Source organism: Bison bison, unplaced genomic scaffold (genome assembly GCF_000754665.1).
Source record: "Bison bison bison isolate TAMUID 2011002044 unplaced genomic scaffold, Bison_UMD1.0 scf7180017864238, whole genome shotgun sequence".
Taxonomy (NCBI): domain Eukaryota; kingdom Metazoa; phylum Chordata; class Mammalia; order Artiodactyla; family Bovidae; genus Bison; species Bison bison.
The window spans coordinates 2,015,973-2,031,580 of record NW_011494810.1 but is presented as its reverse complement, the minus strand read 5'-3'; the positions used below and the strand labels follow the sequence as shown (position 1 = coordinate 2,031,580).

The 15,608-nt window shown below is 47.3% G+C and overlaps 1 protein-coding gene across 1 annotated transcript in view; it reads right to left on the bottom strand.

Moving 5' to 3' along the window:
* COL23A1 (collagen, type XXIII, alpha 1) overlaps positions 1-15,608 on the bottom strand; it is a 381,517-nt gene that overhangs the window by 48,137 nt on the left and 317,772 nt on the right. Inside the window, exons 4-5 of the mRNA XM_010846641.1 lie at positions 5,912-5,919; positions 4,279-4,305 (exon numbers count right to left, since the gene is read on the bottom strand). Of these exons, the coding sequence (XP_010844943.1) occupies positions 4,279-4,305; positions 5,912-5,919 (35 nt within the window). The remainder of the gene's footprint in view (positions 1-4,278; positions 4,306-5,911; positions 5,920-15,608) is intronic.

Genomic DNA, 15,608 nt, shown 5'->3' with positions numbered 1-15,608 from the left:
AAAAAAAAAAAATAAGAAAGAAAAGGACAGGCTGGCCTCTGTATAGGGAGACTGTGGACAAGGTGACCACAGGCCCTTTTCCGTCCACAACCTGCCCCATGTACGTACTCAGCTTCTATGCCCCTGTCCCTCTGCTGCCCCTGCCGGGTCCACATACGGACTTAGTTTCAGCTGCTCTCCTCACAGGGTGGGGAGGGGCACCCTGGATTAACCCAGAACACACAGCTGGCGCAGTCTTCACCACAGCCACCCTGCTTAACTCTTTTCTTGCTCTTACTTCCTTTTAGGAAGTGACATGTTTTTAGCACAAAGAAAAAGAAAAACCTCCCTGAGGCTGGTCCTGAAGTTTACTAAATTGCAGAAAAAAGCCCCTAAAACTTTTTCTAACACTGACAGTTCTCAGGGTTTCGGTAAAACTTTTACAACTTTGAAATGCTTATTTAACCTATTGTTGGTAGCCCGCTAGAAGGTATATAAAGCTCTGCTCAAGTTAACGACGGGGGTAATCTCCTTTACTCTCTTCTGATGTCTATGTCAGAAGCCTTTTCTGTTTCCTTTCAGTAAACCTCACTGCAAAAGAAAGAAAGAAAGAAAGAAAACTGACTGCTCTCAAAGCCATTTACCTTTCTAAATGCTGTCAACGTGTGTTGGTGGATACATTTCCTAAGCCTGTCTTTCTTTCCATCAAGGTTGTGTGAGGTGAGGAAGATAGAGGTATTATTGAGGGCTGCCACCTGACATCCTACACTTGGGCTCTGGGTGTATTCTCCCATTTAAACCTTTAGCTCTGTCAATGTGATTTCCCCACGTTCCAAGTACCCCAGTTCGCCCAGCTGAGCCAGGACAGGACTTGGGTCAGACAGATTCAAAGCCTGTGAATACTCAGCACATGAGGTGCCTCTCGGGCGGCCAGGCCCTTCACGCTACAGAGGTCACCTTACCCCTGGGTGACCACATGGAACCGTCTGTAAGCAGAGCCCAGGCTGGGAGCCAGGGCCTCCATCAGCTGAGAGGTCCGAATTTCAGCCTAAAACACATAGACCCCTGAGCCTGCAGAATTCCCTTCCAACCTCCCCCCGCCCACATAGGTCTGCTTCCCTCCTACGAGTGGAAGCCAGGCAGGGTGTCACCTTCACCCTGAGGGCCCACTAAAGGGACAGCCTCTGAGGCCTGGAACAAGGGTGCTCGGAAGCACACAGCTGGGTGAGCTGACTGGCTCCCGGCACTGGAGGCATGAACACCATGAACTCAGAAGCAAGCAAGGCAAGCCCACCCAGGGAAGATGCCCAGATCTGTGTGGAATGGTGCATGCATGCTGAGTCACTTCAGCTTGTCCGACTCTTTGTGACCCCATGGACTGCAGCCTGCCAGGCTCCTCTGTCCATGGGATTCTTCAGGCAAGAATACTGGAATGGGTTGCCATTTCCTTCTCCAGGGGATCTTCCTGACCCAGGGATCCAACCTGCATCTCTCATGTCTCCTGTATCGGCAGGCGGGTTCTTTACCACTAGAGCCACGTGGGAAGTCAGAAGGGAGGAGTTGCATGCAAACTGGGGATGGGTGACCGCAGGAAAAGGAGCAACAAGCCCTGGGGTAACTGTGGGTGTGATACCAGCTTCTCACCTAGCCCAGTCTGCTCGGGGCTACCCAGAAACAAGAAGCCTAAGGGGCCAAGGGCACAAGGGCACAGGCTGCCAGCGCTGCCTGCAAACAGGCAGTGGGGAGGGCTTGCTGGGCTCTAACCTGCTTCCTTTCCAGAAAGCTCCCAACTTCATACCAGGTGAACACACCTCTTCTTTGGCCTCCCCATCTCAAATTCACAGACCCTATCTCTAACCTGGGCTCAGCACCAAAAACCTCGCACACTATATGCTTAGTTGCTCAGTCATGTCCAACTCTGGGACCCCATGGACAGTAGCCCGCCAGACTCCTGTTCATGGGGATTCTCCAGGCAAGAATACTGGAGTGGGTTACCATGCCTTCCTCCGGGGGATCTTCCCAACCCAGGGATCAAACCCAGGTCTCCTCCATTGCAGGCAGATTCTTTACCAGCTGAGCTACCAGGGAAGCCCCAAACCCCAGGCTTAATTTCCTGGGATTCAATTCCCAGCTGCCGAATTCTGCAGGGGGACTCTGGCCCGTCACCCACAGAGCCTGCTGACCACCCCCACAGCCTGCTCCATCCTGGGAGGAAGGGCAGGGATGGTGGCAGAGGGAGTTGAGGCTCTGTGGGAGGTAGACTGGACCCTCTGGCAGCTGGTGTAGAGCTCCCTGCCCCTTACCCGGGCTAAATGACTCCCACAGTCAGCCAGCAGCCTCTCTGATGCTCACAGCCAGGGAGAAGGAACCTCTGGCTGTCATGCGCTCAGAGGAGACAGTAATAGGGGAAGAGCCACTACTCACTCCCCTGGGGCTTCCCTGGTAGCTCAGTGGTAAAGAATCTGCCTGCCAATGTAGGAGACACGGGTTCGATCCCTGGTCCGGGAAGATCCCACATGCCTCGGAGCGATTAAGCCCACGCACCACATTACTGAGTCTGTGCTCTAGACTCCGGGAACTGCAACGATTGAGCCCATGTGCAGCAGCTACTGAAACCCGCGTGCTCTAGAGCCTGTGCTCCTCAACAAGAGAGGTCACCGCAGTGAGAAGCCCACACACTTCAACAAAGAGTAGCCCCCGCTCTTTACAACTAGAGAAAAGCCCGCGAAGCAAAGAAGACCCAGCACAGCCAAAAAAAAAGTAACCCTGGAGTGTAAAAGGCAATAAGGTAATGCCAGGAGTGGTTCTGTCAGAACTGTCCAGAGCTCCTGGGCTAGTGAAGCGAGTGCGCCCAAGACATGAAGGTGAAATATTCTAGCAAAAGCTTCTAGTTCCCCAAGAGCCTGGCTGCCATGTCTGGGAATGAGAGGCCTGACTCCTTCCTCCCGCATCAGGAAAAGTTGCTGGGGAGGTGGTGGCGCCCTGACCTGCTGTGTGCTCCTGCGGGATGAAGGCGGATAGTGGCTGGCTTCACATTTCATTCTTAACCCATGCACGGCTGGGTGTTTCTAATCTGAGGGTCCAGGCTGCTTGCTGCTGGGGGAGCTGCCCTGGCCAGCCAGGAGGTTCCAAACTCCACTCCGGACTCAGAATGGACCACTCCAGACATGAGGGAAATGCCCCCTAAATTTCCACCAAGTCTTGTAGGCTAGGTTTGTGACACATTTTGTGCAGCTATCACCTCCTCTGCCTTAATTAATCCCAGCTCCAATGCTGTAAGGGAGGTTTTGAATCACCCCGGGTCACAGAGCAGGAAACTGAAGCTCACAGAGGACCAGAGCCTTCCCCAAGGTCATCCATATACGAGACAGCAGTGTTGGAACCCATGCCCCGGTCTCCCTGATGCTTGGGGCTGGAGTGCTTTCCACAGCCTCCTTGGAAGGCAACTCCTGGAAGACTGGGGGACCCACCTTCTGCCCCTGCCTACCCCTGCCAGCCCATCCTGAGTGTGGACAGAGCTGGCGGCTAGAGAGGCCCCTGAATTTATCGACGTTTACCCTCCCTGCATCCTCCTGGCCTGAGGCACAGGACAAATGTGTCTCCTGACAGGACGGTCCTGTTGTACTCTCCTTCACCGGGCTTGCCCCCTGCTCTTTCTTTATCAGGACTTCTGGATGCTGCTGTCACGGGCAGGACCCGACAGCGGCACAACCTCGTGTCACCGTGCTTCTGCTGTGGTGCTCACTCGGCTCAGGCTGGGGACGTCCATTCCAGGTATAAGCTAGCTTTTAGGTTTAACTGTAAAAGATCTGAGAAGTAATGACACCAAAGAGGCCAAACAGGAACCACCCAGTCTCCGGTTCTGGAGTGGTGACAGGACACGGGGGGCTGGGACAGAGAGTCTCCTGTTCCCTGGGAAGAGGACGACATCCAAGCCTGTTGGGGAGCACTCACTCCACGGTCAAGGACTGGACCCTGGGCTCAGGGCTGACACACTGGCTGGGAAGAGCAGTGTTGGCTGGTCTCAGCATGCCCATGAGACTCTTGAAGGCTATTTGATTTGTCTGCAGGGCCGCTGGAGGGGCAGACGGTTCCTGCCAGGACGGCCTTGCAGACCCGCACATTTTGCATCTCCACAGAACTAATGCTAATCCATCCACAGAGAGACTGCGGCCACTGAGGAGCAGAGGTGCAGGAGAGGGAGGAGAGGGGTGCAGACAGTTAAATAAAGGCACAGAGGAAGAAGACTGGCTAGAGAGTAAAGGGCAAAGAGAGAGAAAAAAATAAATGGCAAATTACCGGGTAGCCATCTCGTCCCGATTGCCCCTGTGGTAATTAATATGTCGTTAATAATTAGACCTTCGGTAGAAAAACCATATGTCAACACTTAGAACTCAATCAGGGCCCCAGATCCCCCCCACCCCTGTGTCTGCAGGGTTTGCAGCAGAGGCTGCTGACAGACTCCTTCAAGGGGGAATGCAAGGCTGAAGTGGGTCTGGGGGATGGAGCACCTCGTCCCCACCTCATTGACCTGGCTGGAGGGGTCACCAGGGCACACATCACAGTGTCTTCCTCACGTCAGCCGAGGCACATGGCAAAGACCTTGTGGAGTTATAGGGGATGGCATCCTAGCTACCACGACAACGCTCCTTCACGGGCCTCACAGGTTTCCTGTCTGTTGCCCCTGGGAATGAGGTGACCCGAGGAAGACAGCCCTTGGAAGTCAGAGGTATGGGGACACGTTGATGGCTACCGGATGCTTCTCTGACCCCATGTGCTTGAAGTAGTGGCTGCCCAGACACTGGACAACACATCGGCCTCCACTTCAGGTTGCCATGGTAGCTATGGAGCCACCTTCCAGAATCCCATGGGGTCTTTGCCACGTGCAGCCTGAGAACTCTGCATTTGTTTAATTCACTTAGTCATTTTACAGCCAGGTTAAAAAACACAGACATACACACAACAAGACAAATTTGCTCCATAGCCCTCTGCGTTCCGCACTTTGGCGAGTTCACACAGGCTAGCCTCCACTTGACTCAACTGCGTAAAACTGCTCCTGGCCCATAAATCTACACATTCCGGCTTTCTTCCTCAAAGGGGTGCTGCTACATGCACCAGGACGTTCAGATTCTGAAGGGTGCGGATTGGGAAATGAATCATGGTTAAGTTGAAGTAAAAATGAAGCTGCTCATCTGAAAGGAATTCCTTCAGAAGATTAATTTTGGCTCAAGCAGACCGTCATTGTGTTTCTTGAATGAATTCATTGGGATTTATCAGGCTCTGAAAAACTGCCAAGATGAATCAAAGGCAGACTTGTCATGGGTCTTGGAGAAGGAATGGGATTTCTGGGGCTGCTGTGGATCCAGTAGCCACCCCCTCCCTCACACCCTTCTCCAACTCAGCACCCTTACTGGCCAGCTGTACTCTCAAGGTCTCTGTTGCCCAACTCAGAGAGTCAAATATTTTGGCAAAGAAGGAAAACAGACCCCAGAATCTAGTGGTTAAGCCCCACTTATTCTTGACATAATTGCCTGACTCCAGAGTCCTTTCTGCCAAAGCACGTGAGATGAAAATGTTTACGCAGATCAACTGCTGCAGAAGGGTTAGGAAATACAGGCATGGTGCTTGCGCTTCTGTGCACCAAGTCAAAAAACTCGAGCCAGAGATTTTGATGAGGAGCAGCCAGGCGCATGCCAGCTCTCTTGGAAGGATAATGGTCACAGGATGCTTCACTGGGCAAGTCAAGCACATGGAATCCTGTGTTTGCATTCATCTACAAATGCCAAAAGAACATGTCCCCTGGCTGAGATTGAATTTTTTTTTTAAAGAATACACCTCTCTAATCAAATATTCTTTTCATAGAAGTGCTACACAGAGAGAAAACAAAATATCTTATCTTTCAGGAGCAGAGAACATAATCCAGGACACTTACAGGAGGACCTGCAAAACACAAGCAGAGAAGCCATAGTGAGTATCAAAGGGAGAGAGGGTCTCCTCGCCCCGGCCAGCCCGTTCCTTGCACAGCTCCCAGTCACCCCTCCTTGCAAGGTTTTGATGCTGTCGTCAGCCCCAAAGCCAAGTGTCAGGGCAGAGGGAGCACCTCTGTCCTTGGAGGGACTGGATGGGCATGTGCGTGGTTATGACAATCCAGCAAGTTTTGGTTTGTGCATTCATGACATGAGGCTGCTGTTGCTTCCTGCTTGGGGCACACCCATGTTGGGCTTTGCCAGGTAGGGTAGGAATCAGATCTGTTCCTTCTTGAAGAATACATTTTGGAGCTCAATGGGGGTTGGTTCATTTCTGGGGAAAGGGAGATACTTGAGAAAGAAAACATTTTGGGCAGAGGGGAGAATACTCCTAACAGGCACTGGCTATGTGCTTGTGTGGCTGAGCAGATGTGTAAGGAGGTGGAGGGGGCCCATAGCCCAGCTCTGGGGTTAGTGGTGCTGAGCCTGGCTGTGCGTAGGGAAATTTGAAGGGGGCCAGTCTAGAAGCACAGGTGGCAGCTCCAGTAAGGCTGGTGCAAGCAAGCTGAGACTTGCCCCATGGAGGACACGCAGGTATTCCTCACCTTAGAGTGTACACACCACATTGCACAGCCATGACTGCGTTTGACCTACTCAGTAATCTTTGAGGTATGACAAACATGCCCATCAGCAGGTGACAACACAGAGGCTCAGAGCGAAAGAAGTGACTTGTCTAAGGACACATTGTTGGTTAGGGATGGAATTTATGTCTGAAGGAAGTCTCCCGATTCTCAGATCCTACACATATTCCACTAAAAGCCACAATGCTGCCAAACCAGGGACTCCTCTGCTTGTTCCTCTCCAACCCCAGACCTCAGTCTGGAGAGTGAGGCCAGAACACAGAGGCGGCCCTCGGCAGTCAGCCACCCCTACGTTTTCATGGATCAGTGTTGGGTGCAGGTAGTGGGACCAGGGGTGAGAGAGGCCACGATCTCTGACTCTCAGAATTCTCCTTGGATGGATTGATACTTGAGAAAACAACGGCACAGGAAGGAAGCACAAGAAGCTCCCAGCTCATCATGAGAGACCAGAGCCAGGCTGGGCTGACTGGGGACGGGAGGCTAGGCTGAGTCCAGAGGGTGGGGCATGGTTATCTGGCAGAGGAAGAGGGAGGGAAAAACTCCAAACACGCCAAGTCACTGGGCATCTAGGGTTCAGTCAAAGCTGAGCAGGCTGCAGGAGGGCAAGACCTGGGGAGAAGGCAAGTCAGCCAGACCACAGTGTCTTGTTTCCATGTCATCATCTGGGGGTGGGGGGCGTGATCTGAAGGACAGTGGGGGCCACTGAAGGTTTCTGCACAGAGGAGTGATTCGAGGGGATAAAAGTGGGCTTGAGGATGTGTTGCAGTCGTCCCCCTGTAGGTGACAGTGGCCTGGACTTGGGGACTGGCAGAGGAGAAGAAGAAAAGTGAGTCAGATGGACTTGCCAGTGAGGACAGACAGAACTTGCTCATGGATTTAATGGTGGAGGGTGAGTGAGGAGGTGATGGGATAGAGGAAGGAGAGCGATGAGACAAAGCTCTTTCACTTCAAAAATTGATGCATGAGGTGCTAATGTCTGAGAATGTAACCTGATGGGGGGTGCGTTCTGTGCATACCCTAAATCTAGACTAGGGGCGGGGCAGGTTGTTGGCCATGTGGATGTCTGTACTGCTGGTATCTCACTTCCAGACAGCTGCCCCACTCTCTGTTTTACCAAAAAGAGGAAAGCCACCAGATGGACTTACTATCACCTTTCTGATGCCACACGCACACACCTGCCCGCACCTTCACCTGTGCCTGGCCTACTCCATGTTTGGTTAACTCTGATAGAAGACATGTCTACATGTTGAGGTGTGGGGAAGTCATTCTGGCTTATTCATGAGTTAACTTGGATTTTCTGCGAACTAAAACATCCTATTTATGGCCAATCAAAATACACTTACTTCTGCTTTAATTATTAAAGAAAAGGATGCATTGATCAGAAGTAAAGACTGTTCATGTTAAAAATAAAGAGCAAATGCATCCCTTCCTGGGATGCCAATGCTGGTACTCTTTTGATAAGACAGCTTCCCAGGTGCCAAGGCCATACTGACTCACTAGGTACCTGATGATCTGTTTTATTTTTAAACCTTCAAAGAATGTATCCCTGACTTGTTTGAGGTTCTTTGTTCTTTTTTTTAAAACACAACATGATTGTATTTGAATATACAACCAAAATACAAAACACCATAGTAAAGTGATGGAAATGAAATATGGTATTTCATTTGCATTGCATGAAAATAGCTAAAATCCCTAGTTATGAGTTCTTAGAAACCAGTAACAAAGACACTGATATACCAAGGAAAATGAAAAAAAAAAAAAAAAAAACAGAAGAAAATGAAATAACAAAGTGACAAGTAAAGATTAAGCATATATGAAGATTATTGAGCTAAATTAAAACAGAATAAAAGCAATTTCTTTGTAATATCACATTGTCAAAGATTAAAAATGTAACATTTGTGCAGTTTCAGGAAACATACCCATATAAACACTGAGGGACAAGATTGATGAAGTCCCATCTATATAGTAGGGAAAAACATATTATAATTTAATTATATAATTTATAATTCTAAGTTCAAACTCAGTCCAAATTCTGAGTGTGGACTCAGAATTATAAAATTTGGGTATCCTTAGTCCTAGCAGTTTCAATTTATTGGAATTATTTCTACAAATTAGTCAGATAAATTTAATCTATATAAACCATGTTTACCACATAGAAAATTTGTAGCTAATATACATACCCCCAAAATGACATGCATATTAATTTATCAATAAATCCAAAAGGATGTGCACAAGATTTCATTAATAGTAGATAACACAGATAGAGGTGGCAGAATTAGAGGAGGAAAAAAGCCATTTAATAAGTAAAATATTACACTTCACAAATTACCATATCCTTTGAAATCTTGGAAAAGATGATTTTTTATGAATTAATTTTAAATTTCCCTGTGATAAGTTAAAAATTTAAATATATGCAGTTATAGGAGCATTGAAATGAAGCCTTGAAGTTACACCATCCTGAGCAGTGTAACAATATCTCCATCATTCAAGCTCCTGAGATATAGTCCAATGGCAGTAATAAAACAGTCAACTTGCCTGGTTACTATTCTCTCCAGTATCACCCTTTGGGTCACTTTTAAACTTGAGCCTTCTCAGCCTGTTTTTCTGATCTACTGCTGCTGCTGTTAAGTCACTTCAGTCGTGTCTGACTCTGTGTGACCCCATAGACGGCAGCCCACCAGGCTCCTCCGTCCCTGGGGTTCTTCAGGCAAGAACACTGGAGTAGGTTGCCATCTCCTTCTCAATGCGTGAAAGTGAAAAGTGAAAGTGAAGCCGCTCAGTCATGTCCGACTCTTAGCGACGCCATGGACTGCAGCCTACCAGGCTCCTCCATCCATGGGATTTTCCAGGCAAGAGAACTGGAGTGGGGCGCCATTGCCTTCTCCGTTTCTGATCTACAGGGAGTGTCTATTGCAACACACTGATGAGGATTCTCCATACTTTATGAACACTGTCTTTGGCTTTACAGAAGATGGTGGTAGAAGCAATGACATCAGTTTTCCTAATTAGTCATCACAATCATTATCACCAAGGGGGTTCTCCTGGACCCAGAGGTGGGAGTGAAGAACATTTGGAATGAAGAATACTGCATCAGGTCTGGTGGTACCAATTGTTGAGATTAGAAACAAAGAAGACAAAAGTATCTTTTCTTGGAACTATCATCTCCCTGTGGTTTACAGATGAGATTTATACATTAAGGAACTCCAAAGGGAGAGAAATGTCCCTGATGGTGACAGATATCCTCCACCAGTTCAGTTCAGTTCAGTCGATCCGTTGTGTCTGACTCTTTGCGACCCCATGAACTGCAGCACACCAGGCCTCCCTGTCCATCACCAACTCCCGGAGTTCACCCAGACTCACGTCCATTGAGTTAGTGATGCCATCCAGCCATCTCATCCTCTGTTGTCCCCTTTTCCTCCTGCCCCCAATCCCTTCCAGCATTAGAGTCTTTTCCAATGAGTCAACTCTTCCATGAGGTGGCCAAAGTACTGAAGTTTCAGCTTTAGCATCATTCCTTCCAAAGAAATCCCAGGGCTGATCCCCTTCAGAATGGACTGGTTGGATCTCCTTGCAGTCCAAGGCACTCTCAAGAGTCTTCTCCAACACCACAGTTCAAAAGCATCAATTCTTCGGCACTCAGCTTTCTTCACAGTCCAACTCTCACATCCATATGTGACCACAGGAAAAACCATAGCCATGTTCGTCTCAAATCCCATCTTCTCCCTTCTTTCTGTGGATAAGCGAATACTCTTGTTTCACTGTGTACGGTTCTCTGCCGCACTAGTATCTAAGTCACAGGCTCTTCAGGATCACTCAAAAGCTGTTCGTAAGAGTCACTGGGAGTACAGAGTTGGATACAATAGCCCAACACTTCCAAGATGTCAATGCTGCTGCGGCTGCTAAGTCACTTCAGTCGTGTCTGACTCTGTGTGACCCCATAGACGGCAGCCCATCAGGCTCCCCCGTCCCTGGGATTCAATAGGTAACGATGAAGACAGGCACAAAATGGCTGTATCTTTAAAACACCCTCTGTTGTTTATATGTTGCTTTAAAAATTCTAAAGGCAGAAAATAGCAGCAGTCCCTTCTTTTCTGATCTATTAATACAGTAAAATTTTGCTATGTTTTTCCAGACAACTTTCTATTCAATAATTCGCATTTGCATTTTTAGATTGTCATGTAGCAATAGACAAATATATAAACAGTGTTTTAGTATTTTACTTACGCATGTGAAAAAATTTTTTAAAGATTACTAAAATAATCACCATTATAGTTAACACTAGTTAGTTCAGTTAGCATTACTTAACTCTATTATCGGAGAAGGCAATGGCAACCCACTCCAGTACTCTTGCCTGCAAAATCCCATGGATGGAGGAGCCTGGTAGGCTGCAGTCCATGGGGTTGCTAAGAGTTGGACACGACTGAGCGTCTTCACATTCACTTTTTACTTTCATGCAGTGGAGAAGGAAATGGCAACCCACTCCAGTCTTCTTGCCTGGAGGATCCCAGGGACAGGGGAGCCTGGTGGGCTGCCGTCTATGGGGTCGCACAGAGTCGGACACGACTGAAGCAACTTAGCAGCAGCAGCAACTCTATTATCAGGTTAGAATAAACACATTCTTCAGGAATAGTAACCACTAATATTTCAAATAAAAAAACCCGAGGCATATGAACACACCTCAATGCATACATTTAGTTGACATTTGTACAAAAATGACAATTTAAAAAATCATCTTGGGACTTCCCTGGTAGCACAGTGGCTAAGACTCTGGGCTCCCAATGCAGAGGGCCTGGGTTCAATCCCTGGGTGCAGAAGCAGAGCCCATATGCCACAACTAAGGCCCCAGTGCAATCAAATAAATAAAAATAAGTAAATATTTAAAAAAATCAACTTAAAACACCCTTCAAAATCGGAATAGCTTTTCAGTGCTTGAATGATATTCATACGAATAAGCTCTCATTACAATTGTTCTTTTAATGGAGGGTCTTCATTCTGACATGACAGAAAAGTGGGCTGAAAACCATGCTTCTCTGAGGCAGTTTCTCAGAATTATCTGGGAGGCTGGCTTCCAGGCTACTGTCCTCACTTTGGCTCAAATAAAACTCTTTTCTATTCCTTTTATAGACTGTTTATTGATTATTTTTGTGGACAACTCAGAGGAGCTGACCCACCTCCTCTTTCCTGGGACCCTGCCACCCCCATGCTCCCCCAGTCACCGTCAAGCCTGACTTTCAAGCACATCCTTCCCCATGGATCTGAACATGAGAAACCACCCTTCACTGCACGGCCTCCTTCGTTCCTGCCCCAGCTCCTCTCTCCCTCACAGATGCACTGTGAAAGAGGGGTCTCCTCTCACTCACCTTATGTTCACCTTGTAACCCTCCGATTGGATTCCATTCCTACTTCTCCATCAAAATGGCATTCACCAAATTTCCAAGGACCTCCTCCAATCAATAATCCTGACAAGGATTTCTTCCTGAAGTTATCTTCTACCTCCTTCTAGAAGCACTCTCATCCTTTGGCTTCCAAGATGTCCCATCCTTTCACCTCCCTGACTGTTCAGCTGACTCAGTCTCCTCTCCCAGCCCCACATGCTGAGGCTCCTCAAGGTTCAAATCCAAGCTTTCTTTTCTTCAGTTCTCTGCTCATCAGTCTCCTCTCTCCATCTTCCCCAAAGAGCTCTGTCACACTCACGGCTACACTAGGTGGAAGTGTCCCAAGTGTATATCTCCAGTGCTGACCATCCCTCAAAGTCCAGGCTCCCTTTTTGAGCTGCCTGCTTGATTTCCCCTTGAATAACCCCATGATTCCTTAAACTAGAATGCATAGTCATGCTCATGATTTTCTGCCCTCACACATGCTCCTCTCCAGCTCCTGAACTCAGTGGACGTCATCCCCTCCTTCCGAGCTGGTGAGCAGGAAAATGAGGAGTCCTCCTTGACACGATCTATTTGGCACATTCCCTGTTTGTTGCTCTGGAGCTCATCGACTTGGGTCTCTCCTCAGCACCACAACCTCATCCGTGTTACCAGCATCTCCTGATTGTTGCAATAGCTTCTTCACCCATCTCCTACTTCAGTCATCCCACAGACATTCACTGAGTGCCCACCGTTCCAGACCCTCTCCTGGGAAAGCGGGATACAGCAGTGAAAGTGACAAGCATCCCTGTCCTAAGGAGCATCCCTGCTAGTGAGGGGACAGCTGAGATACACTAAGCATAAACAATGGTACGTCACCTGGAAGAGGACAGTGTCATGGAAAGAGAGAGGCAGCGGGACAGGGTATTTCTCCAGGATGAGAAGTGCAGCAGCATGTTTGCATAATGGAAGTCATCAGCAGGAAGGGGAAGACCTGATGTGTTAGAGAAAGGGGGATTCCTGGAACGATGCCCTTGAGGAGGCAAGAGGGACTGGCACTGGCACAGCTGTGGGTGGGAGCCTGGACAGGCCATCTGTGGAATGGGCAGGGAGGGAGAACATGCAGGTGTGTGACTGTGGTGGGATTTGTGGAAGTTCTCTTCCAACTGCCCCAACTGTGCTGGTGAAGTAGGAACTGAGGCCGTGAGTCACGAGTGAGGATTAAGTGGCTGAGGGTGTGAGGGGCTTCTATGAGGTTATCAAGATCCCCAGGAGTTCACCTAGAAGTGGTGTTGGAAAGAGGACTGGAGACCCAGGAACTGAAACCCACTAGCTGTGAAAATGACGTGCCTGGGATCAGAGACAGCTTCAAATATGTAGACCTCATGTTCTCCAGTCTCCATTCAGAGGCTAGATGCAAGTCCGATCATGGCCCGTCCCTCCACTCCTCACTTTCCGATTGTTCTTAAGACAGAGGCTCAAATCCAAAGCCCTGTCCTTGCTGTGGGCTGCCCAGGCCTCTTCACCTGAGCCTGTCGAAATGTTGGCGTGAGAGCTGTTATTAATAGAAGGTGGTGGGCAGCCTAGTGGTTATTGGGACTAAGTCAAGTTGGATTCATACCGCTGCATGAATCAGGGTGAATTCCAAAAGGATCAAAGATTTACAAGCTTCAAAAAAAAAAAATCATAAAAATCCTAAAGGAAAATGTGGGGAAATTTCTTTTTAACCATGGAGAGGAGCAGGCTTTCCCAAGAACAGTTCATAATTTAGAAGCTATGCCATAAAGTCAGATCCAACCATATAAAAGCAAAAATGTCTGCAAGGTACAAAGTCAAAAGCCAGAGTGGAAACATTTCCAACTCATGTCACAAAGGCTAGATAGTTCGATATAAAAGTATTCCTAAAAATCAACTCTAAAAACATCAATAATCTAATAGAAAAATGGTTAAAAGATATGAATAGAGAGAACAGAGAAAATATAGCCCTGAAGTATGCAAAACAAGAAATCTTTATTCTCAATAAAAGAAAGTTAAAGCTATATCATATCAGATGAGGAAAAGTGAAAAAATCTGATGGCTTATCATGTCAAGGGAAATGAGGACAGCCACCTCACACCTGGGTAGGGAGGATAAATTGGTACATTCTCTGCAGAGAGTGAGTTGGCAATACTAATTAAGATGTAAAATTTTTGTACCAGTTGCTACAATGATCCTCCTAGAAATCAATTCCATAGATATATCAACATATGTATAAGATGATAGGTGTATAAGAATACTCACTGCAGAACTGGTTGAGACAGTAAAGACATTAGAAACAGCACAAGTGGAATGGCTTAAAGAAATGATGGGATGCTTATGAAAGTGGGATACTAAGCAGCTTTGAAAAAGACCAAAGTAGTTCTGTATGTTCTGACATGGTATATTGTTACATTAAAAAAAAAAGGCATATAACATTATATTAATAGGTAGCCATTTATACTAAAAAAATTGGTAGACTTTTGTTTGTATAAATGTGGAACATCTCCATGTGGTCAGAAGAATTTGGTCATCAAGTTGCTTCCGAGTAGGGGAATAGTTGAGAGAACAGGAGAGGTGGGGAGAGACATCTTTTCACCACGGACTCTTTGATGCCATCGGATACACATGTGTAGCTCCCAAGTCAGACAAAGCAATAACTTTAACTTAAAAATGGCTGGATTCAGCACTTGTGTTTTTGTCTGGTCCTCCAGCTTTTGCGGCCTTTCCTCACACTCACTTCTAAGCTCCCTTCAATAAAGCTCAGACTGTGATTATCATTCTGAGGGCCTGGGCGCCTGAGATAGGAGCCTGTGGCCTGGTGTAAGGTGCAGCTCAGGAGATGCAGGAGGAGCTGCAAGAGTGACCATCACTATTAACGACCTCAACAGCTCTTTGCACACTTAGAGGCTGTATTTTCTGTGTACTCTCTATTCATATCTTTTGACAATTTTTCTATTAGATTATTGATGTTTTTAGAGTTGATTTGTAAGAATACTTTTGTATCCAACTACACAGGCCAGAGACTATAAAACTCTCAGAGGAAAACATAGGCGGAACACTCTCTGACATTAACTGCAGCAAGATCTTTTTTGATTCGTCTCCCAGAAAAATGGAAATAAGAAAAAAAATAAACAAATAGGACCTACTTAAACTCAAAATGTATGCAGGTCAGGAAGCAACAGTTAGAACTGGACGTGGAACAACAGACTGATTCCAAATAGGAAAAGAAGTACGTCAAAGCTGTATATTGTCACCCTGCTTATTTAACATATGCAGAGTACATCATGAGAAACGCTGGGCTGGAAGAAGCAGAAGCTGGAATCAAGATTGCCGGGAGAAATATCAATAACCTCAGATTGCAGATGACCCCACCCTTATGGCAGAAAGTGAAGAGGAACTCAAAAGCCTCTTGATGAAAGTGAAAGAGGAGAGTGAAAAAGTTGGCTTAAAGCTCAACATTCAGAAAACTAAGATCATGGCATCTGGTCCCATCACTTCATGGGAAATAGATGGGGAAACAGTGGAAACAGTGTCAGACTTTATTTTTTTGGGCTCCAAAATCACTGCATATGGTGATTGCAGCCATGAAATTAAAAAACACTTACTCCTTGGAAGGGAAGTTATGACCAACCTAGATAGCATCTGTC